The sequence below is a fragment of the Danio rerio genome, chromosome 7, assembly GCF_052040795.2.
Source record: "Danio rerio strain M-AB ecotype USA chromosome 7, GRCz13ab, whole genome shotgun sequence".
NCBI classification, from domain to species: domain Eukaryota; kingdom Metazoa; phylum Chordata; class Actinopteri; order Cypriniformes; family Danionidae; genus Danio; species Danio rerio.
The window spans coordinates 51926303-51940956 of record NC_141027.1 but is presented as its reverse complement, the minus strand read 5'-3'; the positions used below and the strand labels follow the sequence as shown (position 1 = coordinate 51940956).

The 14654-nt window shown below is 34.2% G+C and overlaps 1 protein-coding gene and 1 long non-coding RNA gene across 6 annotated transcripts in view; one reads left to right on the top strand and one right to left on the bottom strand.

The window, feature by feature from the left end:
• The window catches only part of LOC147843192 (uncharacterized), a 57523-nt gene extending 48502 nt beyond the window's left edge, over positions 1-9021 (bottom strand). The window contains exons 1-2 of one of the 2 annotated variants that reach the window (XR_015496244.1): positions 8939-9021; positions 8129-8322 (exon numbers count right to left, since the gene is read on the bottom strand). This is a non-coding gene — a long non-coding RNA (uncharacterized LOC147843192). Of the gene's footprint in view, positions 1-8128; positions 8323-8679; positions 8760-8938 lie in introns of those variants that run through there. The other variant, XR_015496243.1, reaches the window with a different exon arrangement.
• col4a6 (collagen, type IV, alpha 6) overlaps positions 1-14654 on the top strand; it is a 181012-nt gene that overhangs the window by 74096 nt on the left and 92262 nt on the right. For all 4 annotated transcript variants that reach the window (XM_087261742.1, XM_087261741.1, XM_087261740.1 and 1 more), the window contains exon 4: positions 11054-11131. In XM_087261742.1, the coding sequence (XP_087117868.1) occupies positions 11054-11131 (78 nt within the window). The remainder of the gene's footprint in view (positions 1-11053; positions 11132-14654) is intronic.

The window sequence follows — 14654 nt, the reverse complement described above, 5'->3', positions numbered from 1 at the left end:
GTGGGCTTTACAAACCACCTATAGAAACATTCTCTCTATTAAAATATTCCCCCTCTCTTTACCACTTAATTCTCTAAGCACTAACAGCTCATATGATAATTAGCACTTCTTGTGTGAATTGGCTCTTCATGTTGAATCGCTGAATTGCTGAAGTTGCTTTGGACAAAAGCATCTGCTAAATGACTAAATGTAAATGTAAACTTTATGAGCAAGCTCAAAAAATGCTTGTAATAAGCAGACATGGCAACACACAATAAAGAGAGCACTCTGTGAAGCGGCCACCCAAGCATAAACAAAACAACTCTACTGTAATTTAATTAAAACTGCAGACAATAACAAGTCTGTAGTTGCTGAAATATTCTTTTGGGCAAACATAGCGGAAACCAAACATTTGAGACGCTGGAGCGTTACTATGGCTACCATGGGGCTAATGATTTGGGAGTGAGTTCATGCACACATAGAACAATAATCCAGGTCATTCGCTTCTGCATACTTGGGTGTGGTTGTCGCTCTTGAAACTGTACATCATGTTCAAGGCCATGAATTTATATTAATGAACCTGACTGATATCATGATTCATCTTCGCCAACAACTGATGTAGTTTAAATACACTATAAAACCCAAAAAGTTAAGGTAAGTCAAACCATTTGAGGAAACTGATTGCAACAAGCTGTTTAAGTTCCAAAACTAATCCTAATGAGTACTGTGGACTTAAATTATTTGAAGCAATTTGAGCACAGTAAAACCTGATAAATGAAGAGAAAGCAACTGAGCACTGTAAAACCCAATGAATTAAGGTAACTCAAACCGTTTGAAGAAACCTATTGCTACAAACCATTTAAGTTTAAATAACTAATCTATATGAGTACTGTGAACTTACTCCATTTAAATTGAAGTAATGAGGTATTTAATTAGCGCATTACCTTCGAAACTAAGTTCAAAACTCTTTTCAAATGAGTAGAATTAACTTTCAGTCAATTTTGAGTTAACTAAACTAATTTCATTTTTAAAAGTTGACTGTTGGGTTTTACAGTGTAATAGTAACTTTAAAACGTAGATTTTTGGTCAAACCAATAAATGTAAATCGTTTACATTTTTGAGTTCAGAATATGCTGTAAAAAATGCTGGGTTCCACACAAATCATTTATCTTGTCCCAACACAAATTGATCAAGTTTAAGTACACTCAAGGTAAAAAATTAAGTTGTGCCAAAATAAATCTCAGGAATTGTGTTGTTTCAGCTCAAATTAAATAAGTACATGTAGTTTGAAAAAGCAGCAGAAATAATTGTGTGCACTGTAAAACATTTTTGGTTTTACACAATTCCTTTATGCTGTTCCAAGTTGATTAAACATAAAACAAGAGGCAACATGGTTGAGCAGTGGATAGCACGATCGCCTAACATCAAGAAGGTTGCTGGTTCAAGCCTCGGCTGGGTCAGTTGGCATTTCTGTGTAGAGTTTGTATGTTCTCCCCGTGTTCGCGTGGGTTTCCTCTGGGTGCTCTGATTTCCCCTACAAGTTCAAAGATGTGCTGTAGGTGAATTGTGTAAGCTAAATTGACCTTAGCGTATGTGTAAATGAGTGTGTATTGGTTTCTCAGTGATGGGTTGCAGCTGAAGGGCATCTGCTGCGTCAAACATTCTGGAATAGTTGGCGGTTCATTCAGCTGTGGTGACCCCTGATTAATAAATGCACTAAGTAGAAAAGACAATTAATGAATAAATAAACAAAACAATTAAGTTGTTCCAAAAAGCATAAAAATTGTGATGTTTTAGCTCATTTTAATTAAGTTGTTTGAACAAGCAGACTCAAGTAATTGTTCGAGTGTAGGTCATTATGAGATTTAATGAGAAAATGTATTGTTTTTATAAATTTTTTTATTTTTCACACAGCAGAACTTACCTTAATACTTAATCCTATAAGGCTAAATAAATCCTTCCAAATCCATAAATCTCAGCTTGACCCGTATGTTAATAGTTCATGTTATTCTACCCAGACATTTAATTTGGGCTAGGTGCAAAGTCAGTGTAACTAAATTTGCATAAAACAGTGTAATAAAGTTATGAAGACTTGCCCAAACACAAAACCACATGTACAAACACACTTCAAGTGCGTCAGACTGCTTTCAGTTTTTACTTTGGAAGAAAACAGTAGGATAGGAGGCAAGACCCCCATTGGTTTCTGTGGCTAAGTGCGTAAATGGATCCCATCCTCTTGCCTGCAGGGCTGTGCGCGTGTGTGTGTGTGTGTGTGTGTGTGTGTGTGTGTGTGTGTGTGTGTGTGTGTGTGTGTGTGGATATGTGTGCTCAGAGATTTCGCCTTAAGTTGCACTCTTTGTCCTGCTTCAAAAAGCTCAATTCATTTCCACTGAACAAGCTGCACAGGAATGTCAAGGTGTGCTTTTGAGAGGGGCTTGTTGCTCCTTGTTGTGGAGGTTTGCTTGACTTACAGGAAAGGGACCTAAACGCACATATGTGGCTTATGTTTTCAGTTCGCCAGGTGGGTTAAGCATCCTGAAAAGCGGGTGACAAAGGAGCCTGATGTCCACAGGGACAGGATCAGCCTTTGTAGAAAAAAAAAGAGAGAGAGATTGGATTATCCTTCTCTGCTTTCTGTATTGCCACCTGCTGTCCATCTAGTTCTTGTGTATAAGATAATTATAAGGTACAGTAATTATTTGCTTGCCAGTGTGCCATTAAAGACCCATAAATCTGCACAGATCACTTGCTTTTAAGATTTTGAACCAAACTGTATTAGCCTATAAACATGTTAGTACAATTTGAGAAAATGTATGCTCTTATTGTTATTTTTAATCAAGATACTGTATGAGTAATACAAATTCACTTCTCTGAATTATATCTTGTATTTTATATTAAAACCTATAATAAAATTAAGTATTCTATAAGAACATTAGAGCTGTTTTAATGAGTGTAATATTTTATTTGTGATTTTATCCGTTTTTGGGTAATACTTTAATGATTAATGTTAGTTAATGTATTTTCTAATCTTGCAAAGCATTTATTAATCATAGTTTAACATTAGCTAAGCATTATTGAAATCTAAAGTTGTGCTTGTTAACATTAGTTAATTAAGTTGAATAAATACGTAATGAATATGTTGCTAATTGTTTGTTTGTGTTAGTAAATACATGAACTAATTTACCATTAATTTAAAGTGTTTTTGTAATTTCTTACACATGTTCAATAAACAAGTCAACAAGTAAATATTACCATGATTTACATGACATTAAGGCCCAATCCCAATTCTATCCCTTAGCCCATCCCCTCGTTTTGTGCGTTCACGTCAAGGAGTAGGGGTGTCCCAAGTCCCAAGATTTTTCAGGATTACACTCAAAACCAAGGGGTAAAAAAATTTCCCAGAATACACCAGCCACAGCGGCAAAATCACTGCACCCGGAAGTATGGAGATCCCCAAATTAGTTTTTTTTTTGTCATTATTACAAATTTTTACAAGAAATAAGCACATGTTTTAGTTTATTCATAACCGCGTACATGTTTTAACGTGATGCTTTAAAAAAAGGCTGAAATATAAACCGCTAAATTTTGCAATCTATAATCATAACTCCTGTATTGTAATCTCACAACAATCTGACACTCGATGACACTGGAATACCCTGTCAGAAAAGTCTAGTGGGTCGGAAAGAGCTTTTTACAGTGTCTGCTGTAATGTTAATGTTATTTTGGTGTGTTTACATAGATGAATATGGCCACTGTGTAAATACACAGTATAGTTACAATCTGATTACCATATTAGATCGTTATGATAACATAATATCTGCCATTAGTGATTTCCTGAAGATAAATACTTCAGCAGGAATACTCTGATGGAATAACTAGAGCAGTCGCGATCGTCTGATCTCATATGAAGCATGAGACTGCGATGACATATGAAGCATGTGCAGGTGCCGTAGTGCTGTCCCAATTCTTAGGGGTAAATTTTGAAGGGGTAGTAATTTTATTTTTCATTGTATTTCTTTATTCTATGTATTGAATTTAATGCTCATAATTTATGCAGTTATAATTGTACCAATTCAATAGTAAAGTCTGTTGATAAATGTTATTGTTAGTTATATAACGGTTACTGAGGTGGTCACGGTGGCTCAGTGGTTAGCACTGTCACCTCACAGCAAGTAAGTCCCTGGTTCAAGTCCCAGCTGGGTCCCTGGGCGTTTCTATGTGGATTCTGCATGTTCTCCCCGTGTTAGTGTGGGTTTTCTCCTGGTGCTCCGGTTTCCCCCACAGTCCAAACACATACGCTATACAGTAGGTGAATTGGATGAGCTAAATTGGCTGTAGTGTATGTGTGTGAAGGAGTGTGTATGGGTGTTTTCCAGTGCTGGGTTGCAGCTGAAAGGGCATCCACTGTGTAAAACATATCCTCGATTTGGCGACCCCAGATTAATAAAGGGACTAAGTTGAAGAAAAATAAATGAATGAGTAATGATTATTAATTAAATATTGGTGGTTCATTCCACTGTGGTGACCCTTGAAAAGGAAGAGAATAATTAAAAGAAAAGTTGCGGAAGCCAGTGTTTAAATATACATTTTTAGGCAGTACCAGTGACTCTTTCAGAGGGATTTGAGAATAAACTCAGTTTCATTCCTGTTTTTCACCCCTAAAAGTCTCTTGTCTTACTCTTACCTTGGTCTTGAAACACTTATATACTCAGGCCTATATTTGGTCAGGATTTGTCTGTGTGCTTGATTTTTGCTTCTCTCTCTCTCTCTCTCTCTCTCTCTCAGTCTCTACTTGTATCTGAATCTCTCACTGTGTATTTCCTGCCCTGTTTCTGTCAGAGCAAATAGTGGCGAACAAGAGATCTGCAGAAGAGAGGCCAGTTCCAGCTTCCTAACCTACTTTTTTTCTGGTTCCCTTCATCGTACCCCTATTTATTTATCCGTACTCATTCTCTTACTCCCCTTTATAATCCAGTATTAGTGGCTTCAGGCAAAATCTCTGATACAAATGTGGTCACAAGTTGGATAAGTCGCATGGCTTTGTGCAGTCATGTGTCGTTCAGAGTGGAGAACGACACATGACTTACACATATGTTCACACGCAAACACACCTGTTGGGTTTTCGTGTTTTATGGGGACTTCCTATAGATGTATGGATTTAAACTGTACATAATGTATATTCTGATGGTTCATTCCACTGTGGTGACCCCTGATGAATAAAGGGACTAAAACCAAAGGAAAATGACCGAATTAATAATGTAAATTCTCCTTTAACCAACAATATCTCTAAACCCACCTCTCACAGATAACTGCAGTTTTACACTTTTAAAATACTTTAATCTAGATGATTTTCCTCCTGGGGAACAAAAAATATCACCACAAAGTCAAAAATGAATGGTATTGCGATACTTGAGGGTACATTTGGTCTCCACAATGTGATGAACAACAGGTTCACATAATCATACAGTACAAACACATGTTGAGTTTTTATTTATGTACATTACCTATAGATGTAATAATTTCTCAGGCTGTATTATTCTGTCCTCTTTCCCTTTAACTCATTACCATATAGCAACATGGTATTTATGTTAATTTCCCTGCCACTGTTTCTTTAAGACTGACATTCAAATTGTTTCGTTGGAAAGAGAAGACCTTAGTTAACTAGTGATGTGCTTTGGTTGTGGTCACTTGACCTGCAGTGTTTTTCTGTGGCGTGATTTCTGACAGACTGGCGTTTTATTGTGAGTAGTTGCTGAATACAAAAAAAAAAAAAAACCTCAATATAAACAAAGGATCAAATCATGTCTGATCAACAACACAAATCTGAGACAGCACCTCCAGTAAGTTATGATGACATGTTCACAACTTTAAAAAGTTTTTATCTTATTATTTTTTTCTAAATCGATCAAATCTATGTGTCCCCAAATGGCAACACTGTTCAATACTGGAATGTGCAATAGTGCAATAGTAATAATGGGTTAACTAGTTAGAAAGGTCAACTGTGAACTTTTAAGTTGTAACAATAACAACATGAATGCTAGTAATATAATGTTGATTATTTGTATGTTAATGGCATTTGCACTATGGATTAAATCTAGTTAATGGATTAATCTAGTTTTATTGGCAATACTTTTGAAAAGATATGAATACAGAGAACAATGTTTTAGTGAGGACCACCGTGTTCTATGGTAAGTGAAAGAAGAAAAGGACAGAACTTGCTCTTCCTGCAGATGAAAATGAGGATGAGATGGGTTTTAGTGACCATGAGATTGATGCAGATTGGACATTTGATAAGAGCAGTGATGGAAACAGTTCAGGCAAGTTAGCTCAGAGGCATATAAGACAGGCATGTGGTATTTACCTGTAGTATAATATATAAACATTGTTAGCTACTAGCTACATTATTCTGATGCATCTGGATATATGAGACTTGTTACTTATTTGTTATAATATTTATTGAAGAAAATATTTATACCTACTGGATGTTGTATACATGATAATACAATATTGATTGTTTTCAATAATAATATTTATCAAAAAAGAATAGAATAAATGAAAGCTGCTGGAATATCAGTTGTTGGAAAGTATGTTCAAGGTGTCATTTATAAGTTCTGTGTTAAAGCTTATAATACTGCAACACCTATTAACTAATTTCAAACAGCACAATTAGTAATTATCAGCAAAGTTATAAATTTGAGATTTCTAAGTTATATCCACTGTAGGACGATGTTGCCATATGGCAGCATATCATAAAATACCTTAAAAAATTCCCCTTTTTTTCAGCACTTCAAGTTAAGAAAAAAAAACAACAGTCAAATATTTTATTATAGATCTATCATAATGCATGCAGTAGAGGTATACTAGATAGATAGTATATACTAGTAGATACACTGTAAAATCTTCATAATCATCATCATTAATATCAGTAAAATAACAATTTTCCATATTTTGTTTTTCATGTTTTTATTAACTGTTTCCCCCAGTTATTTATGTTTTTTATTTGCATTATGGGAACTTGATCTTTCTTCCAACAACTTTTAACCTTGAAAAGTTATAAAAAGTGACTTTCATGAACATTTGTAATAGTTTAAAGTGATATACAATAATTATTAGCCCCCTGAATTATTAGCTCCCGTTTATTTTTTTCCCTAATTTCTGATTAACGGAGAGAAGCTTTTTTAACACATTTCTAAACATAATAGTTTTAATAACTCTAATAACTGATTTATTTTATCTTTGCCATGATGACAGTAAATAATATTTGACTAGATATTTTTCAAGACACTACTATACAGCTTAAAGTGACATTTAAAGGCAGAACTAGGTTAATTAGGTTAACTAGGCAGGTTAGGGTAATTAGGCAAGTTATTGTATAACGATGGCTTGTTCTGTAGACTATCGAAATAAAAATTAGCTTAAAGGGGCTAATAATTTTGTCCCTAAAATGGTGTTTAAAAAATTAATAACTGCTTTTGTTCTAGCAGAAACAAAACAAATAAGACTTTCTCCAGAAGAAAAAATTATCAGACATACTGTGAAAGTTTCCTTGCCTTGTTAAATATAAATTGGGAAATATTCAAATAAAAATCAAAGGGGGGCTATTAATTCTGTCTTCAACTGTATCTGTTTCTTGTGTATTATAGGACATTATAGGTGTTCTGTGTTATGGGACAAAACCTTGTAATAAACTGCCAGTACATTTTCTGTTATTTTACAGACTTTTATATATTATTTCTTATACATTATAATATTTCAAACAGCTAAAATATCAATCAAATTCACTTTGTTAAACTTGAAGTCTCAACATTTTAAACATCAAAAGTCAATAGAGCAGAGATCAAACTCCCATAATGCAATTCACAACCGTAAATAAAGAGAAAACACGTGTGAATTACAATTCAGAAACTGTTAATTAGCACATATTTCTTATATCTCTGCAGTTCATTCTGGATCATTTATGTGTCAACAATGTGCCCACAATGTCAAACGTTACTGGTATTTTTATACTTGGAGACATTTGGTCCCCAAATAAATAATAAATACCAGGACAAAACATACGAACGAGCACGCACACACATCACTCTTGTGACTAGTAAATGAGGTCTTGTTATCAGTTTAAGACCTTTGAGGTTTTTTTTTTTTTACTCACCGGCCGTCCGAGCACCCCTGACCCTTCAGTCAAGTAGTCACTGTCCAGGAGCCTCATGGGGTCTTCATCCCCTCTTGTCATCCTTTAATCAAAGTGAAATGCTATCCGGTGACCTCTGAACTCCAGCAGGGCCAGGCCACTTAAAAGACCTTTATATGTATGTGCAGCTTTCATTGATCACATTATTCACAGATCTGCAGAATGAAGAGGATTGGATTTCACAGAGCTTATCTTGCAGGATGAGAAAGAGCATGTTGTGAATGGAGAATCTGATGTTTGTGTTATGAGTACATGTAGTGTTTTGCAACAATAAGAAATCCATTGTCATCTCAAGCGATCAACAGCCAGTATGCTTGAAAGTAATATTATTATTAATGTTTGAATTCAGTGGTATGTGGTCAAATCCAAGTTTAGGGTTAAGCTATTATACCTGTTAATATGGATAAAATAACAGCATTTTTGAGAGCTCAATTGCTGTGAAGTAAGAATAAGATTTTACGTTGTTAAAAACGATGATCACAAAGTCATGATGACTTAAGGCTCGTACACACCGGTACGCTTTTCCTTTGCGTTTATCATCAGCATTTTACGAGACGTTTTTCCGGATTTAAACCGAAGCGATTTTCTCTGAATTCAAGCAAAAGAGTATGCAAAATCACTCCTTGACGTTAGATGGCGCTACACAACTTTAAGCTTTTGACAACTGCTTGAAGAAGAAGAAGAGAGAAATTAACGCTTCTTGTTAAAGTTACTAGCGACTAGAACATGCATGGATGGTTCAAGTAGCAGCTCCAGCTACTTATTGTTTACCAGTGCAATAAGCAGCTCCACGTTCTCATCGCCTCTGGGCATCTTCTTCAATGTGCGCTCGCTTTGACAGTTTTGCGCATCAGTGCCTCCAATTGCTATTTACTGTAACTTCAGCAGCTTTGTGCATGTGAAAAAAAAGGGAAAATCTGATTGGTAGAGAAGGTTTTGACGCAGTGTGTCAAAAAAAAAAAAAAAAAAAACGAGCATGAGGTGTTTCTTTAAAAATTACGGTTTTACGCCTGGCATTTTGCGCATTGGTGTGCACGATCACATTAGTGCACTTTATTTTGTCACGAGATGTTAAACTTCCATGGAAAACGCGAGCAAAAATTGCCACGGTGTGCACGTGCCTTTACTGTATGTTTATGACAAGTATGTTTAATTTACATTAACTTATTTTAACAGGTTGATCAGGTATCAACATAATTTTTTTAAGTTATACAGATTTTAACTTGGTTTAAAGTGAGTTTAATTTATATAAGTTGAAATTACTTTTTGATAAATTTTTCGATTCAACATTTTTAACAGTGTAGAACAGAAAAAAGTAAGGATTTTTGATATTGCGATATTTTTTCTTCAATATACATTGCGATATAGATACAATTTCACCAGATGAATTAAACAGTCATATTTGGAAACAATGCATTAATTGTCAATCGATTGGCATGATTTTGTTGGGGAACAAATCATGCATGCAATGTAATTTGCTAATATAAGAGTGAAATAAACAGTGCTTAATGGTTTTCAGGGTATAGTCAAATCGTATTCAGGTACAGAAATAAAAAAATTAAAAAGCTAAACTCTAAAAAAACACTGGAAAAACTTTACTTAATAAGTACAATACAATTATTTTCTAATAAATATGGTGTCTGAATGCTCTTAGCGGTTAAAAACATGGGCATTCCTATCTCAATTTTGCAGATCCTGCGATTTGACTATTGCGGATGTGCACAATGCAATATTGAGGCTGAACCCATATATCAGCTTTACCATCACAGGAATAAAAAACTGCATTTTAAAATTCGACTGCACATCAAATATTGCATTTTAAGCTATTTTATTTAAAAATGTATTAATGTATATTTCATTTTAATATTAGAGTGAGTCACAAGCAAAGAAATTGGCTTAAATTGCCCCAAAATGATTTTGAATTTAATAATGACCTAGATCCTGATATGTGTGAATTAGCCTTAGAGTAATTTTCTTTTCTTTTTTATTATTGTTGTTATTTTAAATCAGAACAAGTTACAAGTTTTCTTTTTAATAAATGGAAACAAACAAACAAAGAAAAAATAAATACTTAAGTATGGAAAGAAATTTGTACTTGAACTTAGAAATGCAGTAAACAGAAAAATCAAACGTTTTATTTTAATATATTAATAAATTAATTAATTAAAAAATATATAATTTTTATGATTAAACCCTTGTAAAGTTTTGAACGTCACTAAGCTGAAAACACCACTGCTGACAGGTCAAGTTAACAATACTGTATGTACAGTATTAAGTATGTTCAGGAATCTGAAAGAAGAAAAGCAGCAATGAAGAGATATGCAACTAGGAAGGGTGGGACAAGCATGCTCAGGAATGTGATCTCAGCATGGAGAAAGGGCACAAAAGAGCTCCCATCTATCACTGTATGTGCTCTATAGTAGCTTTAGCAATTGGATGTATAGGGTATCTAACCATCTTGAAAGGAATGACCTCCAGTCTTTTCCTCTTGTTTGTGAGGTAGATGTATTGCCGTGCTGTACCAAAGGCTAAAATACAAAGCAATTTTCTTCTGTTGTTTCTCTGTAAGATCAAATACCACTTTCTGCTGTTTAGGTGATCTTCACTCGCCCTTAGGGAAACAAATGTGTCACAAACTATACTACGGCTTGTTGTTTTGTTACATACATTCACAAATATGCAAAACAAGCAAAAGGTGCTTATTAAATTTCATTGCTGTTTTTAAAAGAAACAGATGATGCTCTTCATGATGTCATCTCTGTGAAATATATTAATGCTGTTTTTTTAAGGTGTCAGCCATATGAGAGTGTGCTTGAGTTTTCATTGATGTATGACTCTGACCTACAGGATTTAATCTGGTCTCTCTGTGTGTGTGTTTGTCTGCAGGGGTCAACACTCCAGGAGCCGTGTGCAGGCCGGGACTGCAGTGGACCGTGCCCGTGTTTTCCCTTAAAGGGTGGCAGGGTGAGTGATGAGGAACTCTGTTTGCCAATGTTAAGACTGTTCATAACACTCACTTGACCTTATCCAGTACATCATGCATCACTGTTAACTGCACTTTCACTTTCAGAGTTGGAAACACCTGCATGTGTACTTCCACACAGACTCACACACACACAAAACATTTGACAAAATGTTGTGCTCTGAAAAAAGATCTAAATGGCAATATTCTCTTTTGAAAACTTGAACAAAAGTTATCACAATTTTATAGAATAAAACAAATATTAAAATTTTAGGGAAACTCACTCCTAATATACCCAGTCAATCCAAAGAAACTACAGGTTTTCAAGTGCTCTCTTTAGTTTTTAATAGCTGTATACATTTACAGTTTTTTCAATTGTTTTGCCACAAATTTTATCACCCTGGTGTCAATTTTCTAAACTCTAGACACAAAATTCACAACCATTGGCAAAATGGCACATTTTTGCAAAATCTCTTAACTCTTTTTTTTCAAATGCTTGGATTCAATACACATTAGTCAAAGATAATTGGTAACACTTTACAATAAGGTTCATTAGTTAATGCGTTTACTAACATGAACTAATTATTAAAAACACATGTACAGCATTTATTAATCATAATTGAACATTTACTAATGCATTATTAACATCCAAGTCCATACTTGTTTACATTAGTTAATGGACCATGAGTTAACATGAACTAACAATGAACAACTCTATTTTCATTAACTAACGTTAACTAACATGAACAAATACAGTAGTAAATGTATTGTTCATTGTTTGTTCATGTTAGTAAATGCATTAATTAACATTAACTAATGAACCTTATTGTAAAGTGTGACCAGATAATTTGTTCATTGAATTAAAATCACCTCTTTATTATAATACAATTAAACAAAAATAAAAAAAAATTGATCCCACTTCAAAGCGCTCATCATAATAAATACTCTTCATGCATAGCTACAGGTTATGGAAACTGAAGTACAATATTGCATGTTTAGGTGATGAACGTTTCAGGATAGATCAAATGACATCAGTTACCACGGAAAATTACCCAACAGGACTACATTATCTATAGATTTCATCCTTATTGCATATTTATGGTTCTATGTAACACATTTACAGACAATGTTTTTATGTTTGACATTACTGTGTGCAAGAAAGTCCAAACACAGCATAACAGCAGACCAATGTCAGGCCTGGATTCACATTGACCAAAGGTTCTTTCCAAGATGTTTGGCTAAAAACACCACTGTGATGCAGAGGAGAACCTGTGGCCAAATCCATAAGACCAGATCTTAAAATAAAAAATCTGATATATGAAAATATATGCAAATTACATAAATGTGACATACAAGTTCCCCTTCGAGGATGCCTCAGCCTTGTTCTCACTGTGCTTATGTTGTCAAATTAACTGCCATGAGAATCAGCTGTGCAAGCTGACGCTGCCAACTCATTGGCATTTCATTGGCCTGTTTACATACTCTTTCAGATGATTGGCTATCTGAACGAAATCCCCATAGTGGAAGTTTTTCCACATGACATTTATAAAAAATGTCAAAATATTGCAAAAATTGCCTTTTTTTTTAAACATTAAAATTACAAATATGTACAGTGCATCCATAGAGTATTTATAGCGCTTCACTTTTTCCACATTTTTTTAATGTGACAGCCTTATTCCAAAATGGATTAAATATAATTTGTTTCCTTAAAGTTCTACATAATACCCCATAATGGCATTGTGAAAATTTATTTTATTTAAATTTTTGCAAATTTATTAAAAATAAAAAGCCTGAAAAATCACATTTTAACTGGTTAAATATCCTCGCAGAAAGGATGAATTACATATGAAAACATTATAACAGAGAAACACTGAAATATGTGCTGTTTTGGATCTCATGCGATGAATGAAACTTATCACGTACACGCTCATATCTTTTTATTTCTGAATCACGAAAGGCAAACATTATTTTATTGGATTATTATTGCGACCTCATTGGCACAGTAGATACAGTAGAAACTGCTATTTCATGAACAAACACAAAGTCAAGATAGTCTGTGCACACATACCTGTGCAGGTCACAAGGCCACTGTACTGTTGATCACTATTTGATCATAGCATGTAAACAGTCTGATCACAATGGAAATAAAATGCCATTGTGGTTTTGACCATTGAAGTTTTTGACTAAAATGTCTGTTTTTATAAAGTACACCTGCACAGTATATTAAAAAGGCATTTTTTAAAAGGCACTATTTTGGTTTTATGATATCTCTAAATCAATTTTCACCAGATGACTTGAATAACTCAGGATTATTCATTATTTTAGACTGTTCGAGAGTGCAACTGCATACTTTTTTTTAACAAATTACAAGCATAAATACATCAGAACAAATGCTTAATTTAACTGTCTCAAATGTTTGTTTGTTTTTTTCAATTATATGTAGGTACGGTACAATAATGTAAAGCAACACTGTGTGGTCTTCACCATATGAATTAAATGCAATTCATTTTGGTCAAATCTACAATAGGAGAGAATTTGGATGCGTCTCCACGTTTGATTTGTCTGGTTGAGGTTTCCCATTTCAATAACCTTCACTGGCTCCCCACAGAAAGTACATCTAACTACATTAAAATTAAAACAGTTCATAATTGTATTGTTAATAAAGCACCTTCTTATTTAAATGCACTTTTTGTAAGTGTAAACAACATTGGTATAAAACTAGGCAAAGTTGTATGAATTTTAGATTATATTGTTTTAAAACTGCATATGGTCTTATAATTATTCTGTGCCATAGCTATGGAATAAGCTGCTTGTGGATTTAAAAAATATTACAGATGTGGTTGGTTTTTACTATTAATAAACCCCCTAGTTTTTCACGATTCCGCGATCGCTGAATTCAATGCAAAATCAACAAAATGTCGCAAATTTAATCTCATAAAACATCAAATTCCAAAACATATAATCAAATTAGGAAGCGGGGGAGTTTTCAGCTTGTGTAGTAAGCAGCTGCAAATAAAGCACGAGTGATGAACATGTGAAGTCATAGCAAAGATGAGAAATGGACTTGTTATCTTGTGGTGCGAATTGGGCGTTTTGTGCGTTTGATGCGCTTCAGACTGCAAAAGAAAGTTGGAGCAAACAGAGCAATGGAACAGACAGGTGGTGATGAGATTGTTTCAAGAGTGACGGCCGCTGGACGTGACTGAATTGAAGGACATTATTTGTGCTTTACATGTATGGCTGGTATTATGATGTGCGTCAAATCGATAAATGTTTTCGTTTAACTTTTTTCCTGCAATTAACTAGAGAAAGCGATTCCCGTAAGAGTTATGCAAACTTTCTTTGGCTTAATCCCTACCGTTTTACATCTTGTCTTGACAAGAGACCAAAATAAATAAGCTTTATTTTTATGATTTGTGTCATTGTCAGTGTCAGATTGCACACCTAACATAGAAGGCTATACCTAATATGATAAAAACATATAATTTTTTACATTTAAATATATATTTTATATTCACACAATTA